The 18,723-nt window shown below is 42.5% G+C and overlaps 1 protein-coding gene across 1 annotated transcript in view; it reads left to right on the top strand.

Annotated features, from left to right (window-relative positions):
- The window catches only part of HAUS6 (HAUS augmin like complex subunit 6), a 2,286,143-nt gene that overhangs the window by 1,278,306 nt on the left and 989,114 nt on the right, over positions 1 to 18,723 (top strand). Inside the window, exon 11 of the mRNA XM_044060364.1 lies at positions 8,044 to 8,146. Coding sequence (XP_043916299.1) covers positions 8,044 to 8,146 — 103 coding nt within the window. The remainder of the gene's footprint in view (positions 1 to 8,043; positions 8,147 to 18,723) is intronic.

Raw genomic sequence — 18,723 nt, 5'->3', positions numbered from 1 at the left:
CCTTGTCTCCAAATTCAGTTCCCCCTGCTCCCAGAAAACCTGACTGGTACTTAGAGACCCTGATTCTCATCTATTTCTTTTCAGGAACCCGTTGGCGGATCCAGAGGTTTTCTCAGGGCCCTAAAGGAGTTAAGGCCACTGTTACCAGGAATCCTGTTCCTTCGGACAGGGAATCTAGGAACCTTGATATGTGGGGCAAGAAAGTTTATACCTCTGCCACCGTAGCTATTAGGGCTACCAATTGCCATTTTTCATACGCTGAAGTACCAGCAACATACCTTGGAGGCTGTTAAGTCTAAGATTGCAAGTGTACCTCTTTTGGCAGAGAGTAAAGACATGCAGTATTTGTTAAATTCAGCCACTCTGGTCAATAAGCATTCCTTGCATTGTGGTTTTGACATCCTTAAGGCCTTCAGCTGGGCTATGGCTACTGGATCTGTTATTAGAAGGCACGCTTGGCTCAGAGAACAGCCTCTTCCAGAACCCGTCAAGGCTAAGCTTTTGGATGTACCTTTGCATAAAGACAATTCTTTTTGGCAGCAAAGCTGAGGAGGTGCTTAAGATGGAGGATAAGGCCAAGTCCATGCAAACTGTTAAAGATTTTCTGCAAGTTCAATCCCTCGCTTTAGCAGGAATTACCCTTCCAATAGTTCATAGGTTGGTACTAGGCTATCGGCCCTAGGGCTTATAGAAGCCTAGCCATAACAATTCCCTGGCTATTTCTTCCCACACTATTTACTTCCCTGGACCCCTGTCTAGCAGGGAGACTGACATGATCCCTGGGGTGAATTTCCTTTCTCCCATCCAGTCATCAAAGTTCCTTTTGAAGAGGGCCAAAGAGTTGCTCTGCTTGATATGTATGGGCAGTCTATTCCAGAGTCTGGGGAGTCTCTGGACCTTTCCTGATATCAGCCGACAGAACCGTTCCAGGACTAGGGGTTACAAATCTTCCAGGGGGCAGACCACTACCTCTCAAAGGTCTAGGCAGTAGTAGGCGTCCACTTCTAAAGCTGGAAGCTCCAAGCCTGCATCTGTCAAAACACTCTCATTGACATTTTACAACTTCTGCCTGTTCTTGCTTGCCTTGAGAGTCCTTTAGGGGGAAGGTTGGCCCTTTTCTCAGATGTCTGGGCCTCTATCACAGACGATAAATGGGTTCTCAGAACGGTGTCCCTGGGGCACAAGTTTTCATTCTGCACCTTTCCAGCTCCCAAGGGATTCCCAGACATTCCTACAAACCAAAAGGCAGAAGAAAAATCAAATTTTGTCTTTGTCTTATCTGGGAGCAATAGAATCAGTTCCTGAACTCTTTTCTAGTAATTCCAAAGTTCAAAATGCAAACTCTGCATCATTTGCTACCAGTGCTAGAAAAGGATTCCTGGCTGGTAACCTTGGATCTCAGAGGCTTATCTGCACATCCCTATCAGGGAAAGTTGCAGGCAGCATCTTTGTTTCAGAGTGGGCAAGCAACATTTTCAATTCTGTGCTCTGCCCTTTGGCTTATCTACTGCTCCCAGAGTCTTCACGAAGTGCCAGGCCCCAGTCATTGCTTTTTGCAGGCAGAAGAAAATTCAGATTTACCCTTACTTGGACGACTGTCTGATTCAAGCAAGTTCTCAGGAGCAGCTACTAAATGATCTGGAATTCGTAAAGACCTCTTCTCTCTTCCCTGGGTTAGACACTCAACGAGGAAAAATCATAAATGGTATCCAAGGGGATGGCATTCCTTGGAGCGAGTCTGAACACAGCCACCCAGATATATCTCACCCAGGAGAAGCAGACAACTTTTTCAGTTTACTTCAAGGACTTGGCAAGCCTGTCCCAGCTCCTTGCAAGGAAATAACCTGCAAGCTTTGGGATTCATGGCATCTCGTATTCTCATGATTCCATATGCAAGACTGCATATGAGGAAACTGCAATGGTACCTGAAGAACATTTGATGTCAACACACAGGACCTGGATATGATGATCCCTCTGCTTCCATTTCTGCAGACAGAGTTTCTATGGTGGGCAACAGCCTGTTGACAAAACAAAGGCATGCCATTTCGGACACCTCCTGCCACTCAAGTTCTGACTACAGACGCATCGGACTCCGCCTGGGGAGCACACGTGGATGGCAGATGCATACAGGGATGGTGGAATGCCCAGCAGATGCACGTGCACATAAATCTAAAGGAGTTGATTGCAGTTCAACAGGCCTTACTAGCCTTCAGGCACCTTTTATTTCCAAGGACCTTACTTGTTAGAACAGACAACACCACAGTCATGTGGTACATCAACAAGCAGGGAGGGTCTCACTCTTACTCCCTGTGCAGACAAAGCATGAATCTTTGGTCCATGGCAGCATCCCTGGACCTGCATCTCCTAGCTCAGTTCCTTCCAGGAAGGCTCAGTATTTTGGCAGACCAGCTGAGCAGGCAAACCCTGGATCCTCACGAGTGGCAGCTGAGCAGAGCATTTTTTACAGCATCATTCAATGTTGGGGCATGCATGAGGTGGATCTTTTCTCCTCCCCGAACAATCATCTTCTACCTCTCTTTTATACCAGACAGCATCACAGCAGAGCCTGGAGAGTGGATGCTCTGTCCTTCCCTTGGACGTTGCTATCAATTTACGTCTTCCCTCCTCTTCCTCTTCTACCCAGAGTGTTGTTGAAGGTCAGGGACGAACGACCAAGGACTATTCTCCTAGCTCCGGACTGGCCTAGACAGCACTGGTATCCACTGCTTCGCAGTCTCTCCCAATTGCCCCCTTGGCATCTTCCTCTGAAGCCAGATCTTTTGGTTCAGGAAGGGGGAATCATTCTGCATCCTCATCTTGAATCCCTTTTGACAGCATGGCTCATAGTTTGACTCCTTCCTTATCTTCTTCTCTTTCCCAGCAGGTGGTTGATGTGCTGAGGGAGGCCAGTAGGCCTAGCACTAGTAAGTCCTACGCTGGCAAATGGGAAAGGTTCTCTCATTGGATGCAGGCTAGAGGGGGATCTTCTCAGCCTACCCTTCCTCTTATCTTGGAATACCTGGCTGAACTGTTTCAGTGTGATCTTTCTTTTTCCTCTGTCACACTCCATGCTTAAGCCATTTCTAATCATTATTCTCTTGAACAACCCATTTTCTTTCATCCCCTGTTGAAAATGTTTCTGAGGTGCTTGCAACTTGAAACCTCCCAGAAGGGCACCTACTCCAGCCTGGGATCTTAATTTTGTTGTAGAGAAACTCACTCTTCCTCCTTTTGAGCCAGCTGCCACTGCAGATTTAAAGTTTCTGTCTTGGAAGACTGCCTTCCTCTTGGCTATAACTTCAGCAAGGAGGGTTTCAGAGCTGCAGGCTTTGATGGCTGTGGAGCCTTGTATTATTTGCCATCTAGACAGGGTCTCCTTGAGAACCAACCCCTCCTTTATGCCCTAAGGTGGTTTCTAGCTTGACTCTTAATCAGTCCATTCGCCTTCTTTTCCTAATCCTCGAAATAAAGGTGAAAGGATCCTGCATTCTCCTGATGTGCACAGACAGCTCAGGTTTTACCTGGACAAGACTAAAGACCTTTGGAAATCAGCTCAGTTATTGCTCAGTTTTGCCCTTCAAGCTCAGGGCAAGGCTATTTCTAAGCAAACCATTTCCAAGTGGATTGTACATTCCATCAACGTTTGTTATTCCTTTCATGACAAGGTTCCTTCTCAAGGGGTTTAGGACCCACTCAACTAGAGCAGCTTCCACTTCTGCAGCCTTTTTAAGGGGTGTCCCTACTAAAGATATTTTGGAGGCTGCCACATGGTCTTCTGTTCACACTTTCACACAGAATTATAATTTGCCTCTGTTTTTTCAGAGCCAGGGCAGGGTTTGCCACTGCTGTGTTGCAGGGCATTATATCCAGCCCTTGATTCTGTTGGTTCCTCCTACCTTTTCACTGGGCTTTGGTAATCAATCCATTTGTTAGGACTGCAGCAGTGAAACATGATGAACATAGTACAGTTGTGTACACTTACCATAAATGTAGATGTTCGAGTGTGTTCACTGTTGCAGTCCCGGTTTCCCTCCCTCCTTCCCCCTTTTTTGATCCTCTCATTCTTTTTTCCTGAGGTACAGGCTGAATTGGATATTATTTGCCAGATGGGCATTTGGCTTAGCCTTTTTTCTGGGGGCTTCTGATTGTTATGGCAAGAAAGACTGAGGAAGTGATGTCGGCTGCCTCCTTTTGTATCGAACGCCCTGACGTCCTTTACAACTGACTGCAGCCAGCGTAATTTTTACTTACCTTTGGTATTCTGACCAACTGAGGGCTACCGGGAGCCGGATAACTCATTTGTTAGGACTGCAACAGTGAATACACTCGAACGTCTGCATTTATGGTAAGTGTACACAACTGTACTTTCTGCACTTCTGGCATGGGGCCAGTCACCACCAGTTCAGGGCCCTGCCGTTTGATCTTGCCATAGACCCTGGGTGTTCACCAAGTTCATGGCAGTGGTAGCAGCTTGGTTCTGGATTCAGGAATTTCTAATCTTCTCTTACCTGGACAGTTGCCTCCGTACTGCCCTTGTATGTGCATTATTGATCATGGCCAGGGCTACCCTACTCAAGCTATGTGACCACTTAGGTATTATGGTCAATTACCCAAAGCTGAGCCTGCAGTTTATTCAGGTATTAAGAGTTCATAGGTCTTTGCTTGGATACAGTCAAATTGCCAGGCTTCTGAGCTCTGGAGTGATCAGCTTTTATGCTCAAGCCTTGTTGGTGCTAGCGACCTCAAAGCTTCCAGCACATACAGTTATGAAACTCTTGGGTTATATGGCAGTGTCCATAGTGTTGGTCTGTTTAGCCTTATATCATATGAGGACTTTGCATTTGACTCTGGCCATCCATTGGTCTTTCTGAACTTGCCTAATAGATTTTTCCATGGAGTTGACAAAGATGTGTCATGACCAAATTTGTTGGTTGCAGTCTCCTTTAGTAACCAGCTGGAGACTATTTGTTCTTGCTCCCTTGGCTACTATGGATGCCTCCCTCCTGGGGTGGGGGGCATTTTCAGGTGAGGATGGTTTCAAGGGTCCTGTTTTTCTGCAGAATGAGATGAATCCTTGCATTTCACTCTTTTCAAGACGCCCTTCCCAGAGGTGTGATTGCTGTTCAGACTGACAGTATGTCTGGTATCAGCAAGCTGTGAGGTGCACGTTGTATCCTCTTTGTCGAGAGGCCTCGAAGGCTTCCTTCTTTGTGGTTTCTGGTGGCAATGCACATCCCAGGGATTTCCAGCATTCTGGTTGACAGTCTCAACAGGAACATTTTGCTTCCCCATGGATGGTCCCTAGATCTGAGAGTTGCAGTTCGGGTCTTTTGGCACTGTAGCACTCTGTGTTGCGACCTGTTCCAAACACTCCCCAGTCCAACACCAAGTGCAGTAACTTTTTATGCCTTTGTCCCCCTCTGGGGCAGACACCCAGGGATGCTCTGGTGTTTCCTTATCCCCTAGTTCTACTGATTACAGAATTTCTTCAGAAGGCAGCCCGCTGGAGAAATGTGATCCTAATGGCACCTTTTTGGCCTTGTCAGGTGTGATTTCCCTTCTTTTGTCCCCTTCTGAAATAAATCCCCCTCCTGGTACTGGATCCCATTTTGGACTTTACTTCTCTTCCAGTGGGTCCGGATCCCTATAATCTTCTCTGTTTCTTTGCTCTGATGCTGTCACTGTTTGGATCTTCGAACTTGCCAACCATCAGTAGTGTTTGGGATTTACAAATTTAGGCGTCCTAGTAAATGGTTGTCTGGCCATTAGATTACTAACCAAGTACTACACTAGATTCACCTCACTAGAGATATTTTATAATTCCAAAGATGGGAAGACTCAGTAGTGTACTTCTCAAGGATAGGAGATAATGAGCTGTTCCTGTATAGGCTAGTGAGAGAATTGTCTTTGCACCCCTTGACATATGCTTGGAGCCCCATCATAAGGGCAGTCACTTGGAAGCCAGGTCCAGGCCTCAACCTTTGTGTAGGGAATGTCTTGCATCAAGCAGACCCCCACAGTTCTTATTGTGGTGAGCTCATCTTCAGGTAATGAGGTTTGTGTTCAAACCATTATTGAAGTGCTCCCTTCACACTCGCCCAAGGGAATTTATGCAAATATTGTTGCAACACCCTGTCTCTAAATAATTGTAGAGTCCTAGTTAATCACTCGGGTCCTGGAAATCATGCCTTTAATTTATCAGGTCATGGATTGGCACTACACTAGATAAGAACTCACTTGTCTTCTCATGTATGCACATGCCACTTCTGCATGTTTGATTAGGATCCACCTGGTCTTTTCCTGCTGTGAATTGTGCTTTTGAGCCTGGACATCAAGCAGCTGTGTTTTGTCTTTGCGCTTAAGTGGTACGCAGGATCACACCATTAAAACTGGGTATAAAACCTGTTTGCCCTAACTTGCATTAGGGCTTTCCAAAATTGGTATAGTATGGAGAAAGTGTACAATCTGTCAGTTCCCAGTCCAGTGATGTCCGGTGTTGTCATTTGCTTACCCCTTAATTGCACTTAATGTACACCTGGTTCTCTTGCCTTCAGGGTACTTTCAGAAGATCTGAATACTATGGTCATTGAGCTAGACAGATTTAAGGGCATGCTGCTGTTTTTTTTCCATTCTAGATTACCATTTGGAAGTACTGTCAGGATGATGAATAATCTGGACAGAACTCTTGCCCCATCCTATTTTGACGAATCATGAAGTTCTGTTTTATTGCAGAAATAACTTGAGCTCTTAGTCATGCTGTTCCTAAAGTGTCACTTGGAATACAAATTCAGCCTGTTGAGCCCAGAAGGTTAGTACTGATTGCAAGCCAGTGCCAGATTTTGCAGATCACCTCAATAAATCTAATTAAGTAATCTGTTTAGTCCAGTGCAGTTCCCAGAAAACACAGCTTTCTGCAACCTTCTTGCCAGGCAAGTTCAGGTGACTGCACAGATGGCTTATCTTGCTGTAGATTTTGACCATATCCTTTGTGACCAGATTCAGAAAGGGTGGAGGGCTTCTCTGGTGCCTAGTCAACTGGGGAAGAATGGACTTGGGTGAGATGTATAGCTAAGGATTTAACCGCATCATGTTAAGAGTAAACTCTTAACCAAATGTATCTTGGGCTTTTGACCCGTCTTTTACAAAGTGGTAAATATCCTGGTTTTTGTCTATAGTGCTGACATGAAGAGGTCATGTGGAAGTTAAGCTGAAGATGTCAGGTCAGTTGCTCTCTCCACTGTGCTGGAGTCTCTTGTGGGCACGAGATGTGTGAGCACAGGGTCAGGCTGCAGATAGGGTATTCTTTGTGATGACTCCATCTATGAGGATGAATAAAAGCTGCTGCTCCATCTCAGATGTATATTAAGGCATTGCTGGGAGTGCACATAGGGAACAGGTGCCTTAAGCCAGTCCTTTGAGCCTAATTTCTTTCATACATCTTGAGGTTCCCCAAAGGTTTAGAGGCCTTTTGAGAAGAAATTCTATAATGAGGAAGTGTAGGAAGTGTTAATCTCCATCAGTAATAATGGGGTTGTATCTATGCTTGGAGACCTTTCATGAGTAGGAGTGAGAACATGTCCCCTACCCACACCAACTCCTTTGGCCAAGTAGTACAGTTTTGCTATGGACATTTGTAGGAGATTGGGTGACAGGGCTCTGAGAAATTTATCTATTGTCCTTAAGCTGTCATGCCTGTTTAATTTTGTTTTTTGTTATGGTCAGAATGTTGAACAGACCTTTTAAGATATGATCTGGACTGCAATAATTGGTTGGACAGAGGTGTTACAGAAATGCTTTAAGAGCAAATTATGGTTAGCTGGTCTGATTCTAGAATAAAAGTTTTGCAACCTGTTCTCCATAAATTGTGCATTAATTTGGAAATGACCAATTAATAAAAAAGCTAGCTAATCTGCTTCAAGAACATGCAGTCGCAGTCTGGGGGCATTGCACATAAATAGTTAGTAGTTATTCATCTGAGTTCAGTCAACATAAAATCAGAAAAAAGCCAAACAAAAATAACATTTTTTTTCCTTCTCTGACTAGACTCTAGAACTGCTTCCATCAGTGGGACCACTTTCCTTTGAATCTGCATCAGAAGACGATTTTAGAAGTTGTTTGATTACTCGATACCCACCTTCAGTACCGGGTAAGCTTATGAAACTAATGAAGCATGGCACTAGTGTGTAGCACATGGGGATTATTGATGCATTTTGACAGCATTAGTGCTACGGTAGAATCCAATTGAACTCCAGTCAGCTTTGTATAAATGGTGCAAACAAATCTAGAAGCTGAGTGTAAAACTTGTGGATGTATTCATTGTTGGTCACCTTTTCTTCTAGCAGTGTCTTCCTTTGTGAAGTCTTCATTCTGTGTTGCAGGACAGTTTTCATTTTCACTTCAAGTATTTCCCTTTTTATTAATGTATTTTAAGTGAATTTTTTGAGGTTTAATTTTTTTTTCATTTTTTTTGCTGTAGAGTGCTATATAACCCGAGCAAACTTAGTAAACATTAGTATGACAGGAAGTATATCTGAATAATTTGTATACAGAGTATTTTTTGTCTTCAGTTTCTGTATTTTTTAAACCTCAGTTTCATGTTTCTGCCTGAATTTTGTGTGGCTTAACTAAGGCTGGTGCTATCTTGGCCTTTTTCTGCATTCATCTTTGTTACCTTCAGTAAGGCATTAATTTAAACGATTTATGTTCAGCTCCACTGCTAGTTTTCCTTTCCATTCAGTTGCAGTTTATGAAAGTCAGGCAGGAAGGTAGAGGTGTTAGAATCCCCTCTTTTGCCACTTCTTCCTGTTTTTCTGTCCTTGCTCCTCTTCCAGGAGGGATGCAAAATGAATGAAACAAGCACTGCAGTTCTGCTGAATTCACTTCAAGCAGAAAGTGTGTGTGTGTGTGTAAGGTGGTGTTTCTTCTCTAATGCCATAAGTCACCATCCTACAATTCTGGATTAGAGGGTTATAGCTCTTTGTCTTTGGAATTAGCCATAAATCCATCATTTGAGAAGTCCCTACAAATAATGTATAGTCAGGAATGTGCTTATAAAGGAACTTGAAGTAGCCAAAAATCTTTGGGAGTTGGAGACTCTTCCAACTTCCTGGATTATTCCCCTTGTCTTCTTGTTGCCTCATAATTGCTCAGCATTATCCTTGTGCTTTGCCACAAGTTCACAAAAGTGGCCTGTAGAATTTAATATCGTTAATTTCTTTTCTTTTTAAAATCCCACCTGGGGGAATAAAATTAATTTATATACACCCAAGGTCTTCACCAAGTCAGTTTTTAACAAAATCCTACTTACTGGGATTTTAACATTGTACACAATCTTGTTGGGTATGTCTTTAAGGGACTATGCAGTCAGTTAATTATGTATAACATAGTTCACTGATCTGTTTTGAAGGATACTCTTTGAAATCTGTACGATTTTCCTTCGGACATTTCAGTTGTAGAATTTAAAGGTGGGCAGTGTACACTTACTGCATGGTTGATGAAGCAAGTAATTCAGCTGCCTCTTGATTGTACATCTGTATACATGGCTGGCTAAAGCTTAACTGTCTTTAAGACATCCTAAAGACAAAATTACGGATACACTATTCACAGACCCCCTTCCTTTGTGGAGGTATTGTTCGAGAGGCCATCATATGACTGTAGAAGAGGATTAGAGTGGTTACTGGGTAGACAGTGTACCTCCATTGTTTTCCAGGAGTTGTGGGAATTGTGTGTTTAAATCATTCTTTCATTTTTGCCCAACAGTCTTTCAATGGAAGTGATACTTGTGTACTGTAAAGCAGTTTAAGACATTTTTTAATAGGAAAGGTTGGGAGTGCCTGACTCCTGTGCCCCCCACTCATTGTGTGCATGACCCAGCCATTAAGTCTAGACAGGAATCCAATGAATATGAAAGGGAAGAGCCCCATCAAGAGGTCCCTTTCATAACGTAATGTATTTGTCCTTCCAGGAACTATACTGAATTACTAAAGTAGCTTAAATGGGAAGCATGTAGAAATTGTCTATAACCAAACAAATGAAGTTGTCAGCTCACAGCAAGAGGTCCTCCCGTTCAGTTCTCAGCTAGAGTGCCTTCTGTGTGGAGTCTGCATGTCCTCCCCGTGGTTGAATGACGTCTAAAGACATGCAGGTAGGTGCGTCTGTGAATGGGTGTGCCTTCTTTGAAGGCTAGGTGTCAAGTTGGCAACTTGGCACCGTAAAAATCCACCGCCAGTCATTAGCGGATTGGAGTTCCACTGTGGCGATCCCTAATCGGGAAAAGCCAAAAGATATCAAGCATCATTAAATTAAGTGCATTGGAACAACTCCTCTGTTCTTAAAACCCTGGGCTACATACTAATTCAAAAGATTGAGTAAGCACAATACACCATCTGGCAAGCTCAACTAAGATTTGGAAACATCGGATTAATTTTTAGGGCCTAGTCTGAACTAAGCTTCTTGTGTTGTGATCGTTAAATGGTTATTCAAAGCCAGTAATCACAAAAGCTGTTACTTTGAACTATGGTGAAGTAGACCTATATATACACACGTGTGTGTGTGTGTGTGTGTGTGTGTGTGTGTGTGTGTGTGTGTGTGTGTGTGTGCGCGCACACATTGCTATTGCCATAATAACTCAAGCAGTGGCTAAAAATGGTCTACAGTGGACCATCTCACTTGCACATTTTTGTAAATAGTCACCTTCACTGGAAGGACAGCCATCAGAGATCTCATTTACTTCTGTTAATGAACAGCAGTTTGACTTTTAGTTGTATGAAAACTCATTGTTTGAGTACAGATTCAGTGTATTTTCACCTCCCATATTCTGTATGGTTCTGTATCTGTACCAGTAAATAAGAGCATGTCTTTTGTTGCAGGTGGGAAGAATATTTGTATAGTTAATACAGGACATCTGTAATGTTAAAAAGACAGCAGGAAGTGGGAAATTATTTTCTTGAAAAATCTTCTCTCCCTGTGTGTTACGGGGAGTCTTAACAGGTAGTATGTGCCTTTTGTACATTCCCTAGATGATGCGCTGTATATTAAGCATTGCTTTGTCAGCCGACTGGGTAAATTCACTTATGTTTAAACGGAGATTGTTATATTAAAGTGATGTTTATTAAAAATGTTTGCATATGGAGTTGATTCTTCTTTTGTAACATGAAGGTCACTGTCACAGAAGTGGTTTTTACTCATGAACTGACTGTTGGTGGCAAGTGCAAACCAAGTTTGCTGTCTGATAGATATTTTTCTCTTTTGCCTGAGGGTGGAATATGTTGCAGGCTGAACTTCTGACCTATCATAATCTTCATTCCCGCCACAGAAGTGCCTTCTCTGTTCTAGGCATGATAAGTTGTGCAAACTGCTTCCTTTACCATTGTGATGGGGTGGGAATGAAAGTGATACGCTGACCTTTAGCAGTGGACACCACATTCTGATAAGGGAAGAAAAGTATAGACAAGAGGGAGTAATAGTTTGTGTTAAAAGAGAGGGTGTCCTCCTTTTAAGGTCGTCTAGCTGGACAGACTAAAGGGGAGGCAGACATTCAGTGTGCCAAGTTCATGTGCAGTCTGCCTTACCCAAAGTCCCATTCTGTCCCCATCCTTTTCTTGCAGCATAAATGGGAGTGTGGCCTAATGGTTAAGGTGTTTGCCTTACAAACACAAGGTACAGGGTTTGAATCTCACAGGGGATAATTGGCTAAGCTTAAAATGGCTTGCAAGGGCAGTTAGCCTAGTACTAATCTATGAACCTATGAATAGAAAGACAATATAAGCTGTTTGACTAAAGCCACGGCATAGCCAATAATAGACAGATGGCCATGAAAAAGCATTTACAAGATAAGCAGAGCCCAGTTGAACAGTGATAGCTGACCAAGATCTTCAGCAGATAATAGAAGTGCGCACTCTTTTTAAAGTCCCAGTAGCAAGTCCTGCAAGGAAACTAGAGAAAATTAAAAGATCCAAGGTTGTCTAATTTTGTCCATTCGAATATGTGGGTTGCCAGATTTGACTGTGCCAGTCTCCATGTTTATCCAATCCAGATCCCTGACTCCTCCACTACCATAATTCCCTAGGTTGTATCTGAAGTACTGATATCTCATTTGCCACCGGAACAGTATGGACATGTGCAGAGAGCTTTCCATTGGCAGTAGAGCATATTTATACTACCTCTAACTGCAACTCATCTCTTACCATGAGAGCTTTCCTCTCACCAACTGTAGTTTTTTTTTCACTTTTCTTTCTCAGTGTAGTTTAATACTTAAGTCCTTTAGGGCCTATCTCATTATGATGGTCTCTCTCTCTCTCCTTTCATAGCTGTGGTCAAACTTGTAACTTTAAAAAAAAAAAAAGTATTTTTTCTAGCATTTCTTTACCATGTTTGAGTCAACAAGATTCAAAAAGTGGTCAGAGTGTGGGCACAAGCTGCCTTTGCAAGACCCACACTCCAGGTAATTTTACTGTCTTGCATCAATGGAACAAGCTGGTTCTTAAGAGGCTCCTTCCGGCACAGATAAGGGGATTCAACATCTTCTCCACCCGAACATGACAAGAACAAGACCAAAGTTCCATTAAGAGATAGATAACAAACAAGATGAGAGAAAAAGGAGCAAATCACCTCCCAAGACATCAAAAAGTAGACTCCAGAAGCAACTTCATTCGTTCCTATCCCAAGTTTCCAAGAAGACCAGAATCTACACCGACTCAAGACCAATCTCCTCCGCATACCATACTCAGCCTGCCTGATGAGCTGAAGATTGCAATTGCCCGTTCTTCAGAAAAGGAGATAGTTATATCCTTTGGTAGCATTATCCACTCTGTTGTCTAGAAGTCTTACGGAACTTAATATTGATAAGATGAAGTTTTTGAGGACCCAAATAGAACTTGCAGTTATCCTGGTAGCATCTCCTGGAAAGATACGCATGCAGGCCATCATACTCCTCCATTATAGGAATCCATATTGACTAATTCTTCAGGGCCAGGATTATTGGAACCACCTAGAACCAAAATACCTTTGTCAGTGCTAGAGCTGTGTACATCGTTGATACCTACTGTATCCCTATCTTTATTAACTATGCCTTTGGACCGAAGTGAGACTGAGCTGCAGTTTTTGAGCCGTTTTTTCCCATCAGAGCTTCAGCCCTGGATAATCCATAGGTTCATAGGTAGGTACTAGGATATTGGCCCTAGGGCCTATATAAGCCTAGCCAGAAAGGTACCCTGGCTTTCGCCACCCAAGAAAATTATTTTCTTGTGCCCCTGAGGTCAGCTTTGAAGCCTGGTTTGTTCAGTGCAGTGATTTTGCTCTTCCTCGGAACAGAGGGAGGCTTCTGTTCTGGTAGCAGCATCATCTTTTGTGGCATTTGAAATGGTTTTAGCAACTACCAATGTAAAGTTGGATTCAACCAATTCATTTCCACCCAAACCTCAACTGCACTGTGTCTTCCCCTCTACATCTTAATCAGCAGGGACAAGTTTGTACCAGTTGCCTCTGAGGAAGTTTGATTTGTTAGCTCTCCATCCAAATCTGACCCATCTAACACTTCAGTAGAGGGTGTTCCTAGAAAGAGGAAGGCTTCAAGTATTCCATCTTTAATGCCCCCATGATGGTTCCACCTTATTTGGACCTAAAGTCAAGGATACACTCACCAGCAGTCATCAGGATAAGACTTAATCTGCAGTGGGAATGTTTCTCCACCCTGTGAAGAACATTCTGTAGGAACCAGAGATTGGGGAAGATGTGGTTCTGCGAATCAAAATTCTTTTCCACGACTCCCAAAATGATGAATCTCCCTGTGGCGGAGGGGAAGTTCATTTTAACAGACGATGTCTGAGAGGCAGAACCACAAAATCAAGACTTTCAAGGTACATTTTCTGAGTGTGCCTTTCAAGCTGCTGCCCTCTGAGTGCATTTGGGGGGTGTCTCTCCTTACACTCTCTAGCCTTTCAAAAGATATCAGATTCATGGGTTCTATGGATAATATCCAAAGGCTATTCAGTTCCCTTTTTCATCCCATCCCAGAAAAAGAAAGTCCCCAGTGCTCCACCCAGTCAGTGGGACTTAGCCATAGAACTTTCAAAGCTGCTAGAAAAGAGTAATCCAACCAGTCCCCTACCACTGGTTAGAATCTGGAGTCTATTCCGGGTAAGTTTTAATACCAATGAAAACTGTTGACCTAAGACCCGTTTTGTATCTCAGTCACCTAAACCAATTCATAAAACAGACAAAATTCCAGATGGTCACAGTTAAGTCCATTTTGCCTGTTCTGAGACAGGGCAATTAGATGTGCTGTATACATCTCCAGGATGCCTACTGTCACATCAAAATAGCGAAGCACACCAGGAGATTTCTCTGCTTCCAGCTGATAGCGAATCATTTCCAATTCAGAGTGCTGTCATTCAGTCTTGCCACAGCCCCCAGGGTGTTCACCAAAATTATGCCAGTAGTTGCAGCACACCTGCATCTACTGGGGATCCAGGTTGTCTTGTACAATTGGCTCCTCACTGCCCTCATCGAGCGTCTCCTACTCAAACTGGGACCTTGTACTCCAGTTGCTTTTGAATTTAGGAATCTCAGTAAACCTGTCAAAATGTCAACCAACTCCAACTCAGGCTATAGAGCTCATCAGATGCCACCTAAACGCCAAACTTCAGGTAGTCAGTCTCCCCCATTCCAGGGTTTAGTCACTTCATCTAACAGCCATTCAGGTTCTACCCCTCATAAAACCACCAGTGAGGCTAATCCTTCGCCTCTGGGCTCTCATGGCATCTGTAATTTTCATAATGATTCCTTTAGCAAGATTTTTTTGAGTGCTGCAATGGACTTTATCCATTTACACTCTACATGCAAAATTTTGAGTTATATCACTCTGCAAAAAAAAAAAAAAAAATGTTTCTTAGTGGATGACATCTTCTGTGACCATGGACTGTCCTTTCCAGATGAATTCACCAACAATGACAATGGGTCCATCTCTTCTGGGGTGGAGATGGGGCATTTTAAAAGGAAGTTGATCCAAGGTGCGTGGTAGTCAGCAGAAGCCAATCTTCACATCAGTGTCTCCCCAAGTGTGCAATATCCATACAGATAGACAATGTGACTGTTGTATGGTACATCAACAGACAAGGAGGAGCATCTTCTTATCGTCTTTGTCAAGAAGCCATGAGGGTTTTCAATGGGTGATATCTTCACAACACTTTCTGATAGCAGTGCACTCGCTGACAAATTGAACAGGACAGTTCTAATGCCTCATGAGTGGTCCCTCAATTCTACAATGACACAAGCAATTTTCAGTTGCTGCGGCCAACCTTGCTGTGACCTGTGTCCTATCTGTGCAACCAATGGAGTGGGTATTTTGCTCTGATCTCCCCAAAGAGTGTCACAGAGGGATACTGTGATCCTCAGTTGGCTCCCTCTTCTGTATGGTTCCCCCTTTTCCCCCTAATGAACAAATTCTACAGAAATCAAAGGCAGTGCAGGGTCAGGGTGTTCCTTGTTGCTCCCTTTTTGCCCCAGAGGGACATGGTTTCCCTTCCTATGGCTTCTTCTAGTATATCCTCCATGGATGTTTGATCATTATCCATATTTAATATCTCACCTGTCCAGACTGCCTCTCCTGGTTGAGAAGTCCATGAAGTTAACCACACAGTTCCTTCAGTTTTAATCATAGCCAGAGATGCCAGGCTTCCCCCTGCGATGGTCCATATTCTTTCTGCTTCACAGAAACCATAGACTAGGAAAGTTTACGACAGTAAATGGAAGAAATTTTCAACTTGTGCCTACTCTAAATGTTTAGATCGCTTTTCAGCATCAGTTCCTTCCATACTTGAATTTTTGTGTGCTGTCTTTGACAAAAGCTCCACTTTTACAAGTGTTAAGGTTAACTTGGCTGCTGTTTCCAATTTTCATGTTGGACGCAACTTTTGATTGCATCCCTACATTTTTGTTGAGACCTCCATTATTTATTGATTGATTAGCATTTGTTGACTGTGAAAGTCCACTGGACCACAGTCCCATTTTCTGTGGAGGCACGTGGAGAAAACTCCACAATTAGAGACAGTTTTATCATTCGGTTTATACATTACAAAATGTGTTAGAAAAAAGAAAAAATAACCAGTAAAAAGCTCCAAAACAATTGTTGACATACTTAAATTTTGGAATTGGACATTAAATTTTGGAATCTAACATAATTAATTGTGACAGTCCAAACAATTATTGAAATTAATAAATTTTGGAATCAGATATTAAATTTTAAGTCACAGCTAAGGAAAAAACATTGAACAGTCATGCACCAGTTAGAGGTTTACAATCAGTATGCTTTGGACTAAGAAATATGTATACGAAACATTACATGAAAATATTTTATGGATAGTAAGTTTAAATTAAAAAGTAAGTAAAGGGGAAACGAAGATTAGAGACTCTGAGAGTGCAATCACCATTCTTTTACAAGCTTTAATCCAGGCTCCCTTTGAACCTGCTAGCACAGTAGATTTAAAATTTCTTGTATGGAAAACAATTTTCCTAGTTGCAGTAACATCAGCCAGATGGATCTCGGAACTAAAAGCCCTCTCCTCAAAGCTGCCTTACCTGTTTTACCACAAAGACAGGGTTTCCCTTAGGACTAACGCAGCCTTTATTCCTAGGGTGGCATATGATACTAATTTAAATCGATCTATACATCTCCCTGTTTCCTTTCCAAGATGCTCAAACAAGGGAGAATACCCCCCTACATTTGTTAGATGTCCACAGACTACTCAGATGTTATATTAACAGTACAAAGGACTTCAGAAAGGATAATCAGTTATTAATTTCCTTTGCCAGACCAATATTGGGAAAGGCAGTTTCTAAGGTAACCCTTTCCAGATGCCTCTCAAATTGCATTTCCTTCATATATTGTAAAAAAAAAAAATTGCCTTTAGCAAACGAGCCTAAAGCATATTCATCGAGATCAGTTTCTAATTCTGCAGTCTTCAGTAGAGGATTGTCAATTGATATGTGCAGCAGCTACATGGACGTATATACAGACCTTTGTGTCCCACTACAAGCTGGACACAGTCAAGATCATGTTCAGCCTATGGCACCACCCTACTTTGGACTGTCCTTCCCTGATACCACCCAGTTTGACAGCCTGGGATTCAGTTCCACATGTCTGAACAGATGAAAATAGACAACATTGAATATAAGAGTTATGTACTTAGCATAACATTAGATCATGTTGTCTGATTTTCATCTGCTTTAAACTCCCTCATCCTACCCCCTTCCAAATTGTCATCCATGGCTTCTAGACGATTGAGTAGGTGTTGGTCCCTTTCTGGACGCAGTCACACTAGACTGCAATACGTTTACATTTATTACAGATCAGTAAATTTGGCTTCCCTCTGGCAAGGGATTTCCTTCCCCTACATAAATTTTCATGTGTATATATGTATATTGTGTGTGTGTATGTATGTGTGTGTGTATATATATATATATATCACTATTGCAGGGGCAAACTCGATCCAAGTATCTGAGGTACAGCCTGGTGTGAAGTCAGAGCTTTGGATCCAATAAGCTTTGAGATCAGTGCCAAGGTCAAATCCCGTAAATCTGACAAACCCACATGTTTGAAGTGGATCTTTTGATCTGAAGTTCATATTGACTGGACGAAAGCACTAATTTTAATAGACGTTCTTTGAATATTTTTGGAGTTTGTCCTGCATGTTGTCCTTTTTGGTCGATTTGTGGATTATCTTTTATTTATTTATTTATTTAACATTTGTTGACTGGGAAAGTCAGACTAGGTTCCACAGATCCTGTTTTCAGTGGAGGCCCGGGGAGAAATAACTCCAGAATTGTCTGGTTGGTCTTGTCTTCATTTGTGTTTTTGTGGATAAAAATCTGACAACATGGATCTAATGTTATGGTAAGTACATAATTTTCATTTTGTGAAGGATGACATACAGTGAAGAATTAGTCATGGAATTAGCCAGAAGCTCAAATGCATAAGATTAAGATGAGCAACAGCATATTGACGCCCACATCATAATCTGCTAAGTAGGTTGTCAGCTAATTCATTCAAGACACCACTTCGGAAATAAAACAATGAGCACAGTAGGCAAGTGTATCAGATTTAAAAAGAGATGGACTTGAAAGCAAACAGTAATCTCACCAATATGTAAGCCAAGACACCTCAGAAATGCAGCTCTAACAAGCCAGTGTCATAAATGATAGGAATATGCCGCATAGTCCATGCATGTAATTTAGAGTAATAAGGTTTGGGGGTCTTTTTTCATATTTATCCCCTAGTAATCCTCAGATGATTTCAGCAGAACAGTGTGCAGGCTTTGGTGTAATCCATTTTGATTTGTGGTACTGCATGAAAGATACTTTCTGAAGGATCAGTACTGTAGCAGAGATTTCCTTCCTACCCCCCTCCACCAAAAAATAAAATGTAAGGTAGTATAACCTAATAGCCACCACAGAGGGTTTGGGATAGAGCAAGTTAGTAGCCACCACAGAGGGTGAGGGAGGGCACTGTTTGTCTTGTTTTTTTTTCTTTCTCCTCTTTGTCCTTGCTAAATTTGTTAGGATGTGAACGTTATGGAGTTGTTGCTTAATCCAGGGTGGTCAGACCTTGACTCCCTTATGGGCACAGGGCTGCAGTGGTACTTGTTGGCATTAACCTATCATGCATACTAGTAAAAAGATACATATGATGGGGGCTGCTGTGCTCTTCTATTCTGTCTCTCTTAACCT

This window comes from Protopterus annectens, chromosome 2.part0, assembly GCF_019279795.1.
Source record: "Protopterus annectens isolate FY-2018-M chromosome 2.part0, PAN1.0, whole genome shotgun sequence".
NCBI lineage: Eukaryota > Metazoa > Chordata > Ceratodontiformes > Protopteridae > Protopterus > Protopterus annectens.
This window is presented reverse-complemented; position numbering and strand designations above follow the sequence as displayed.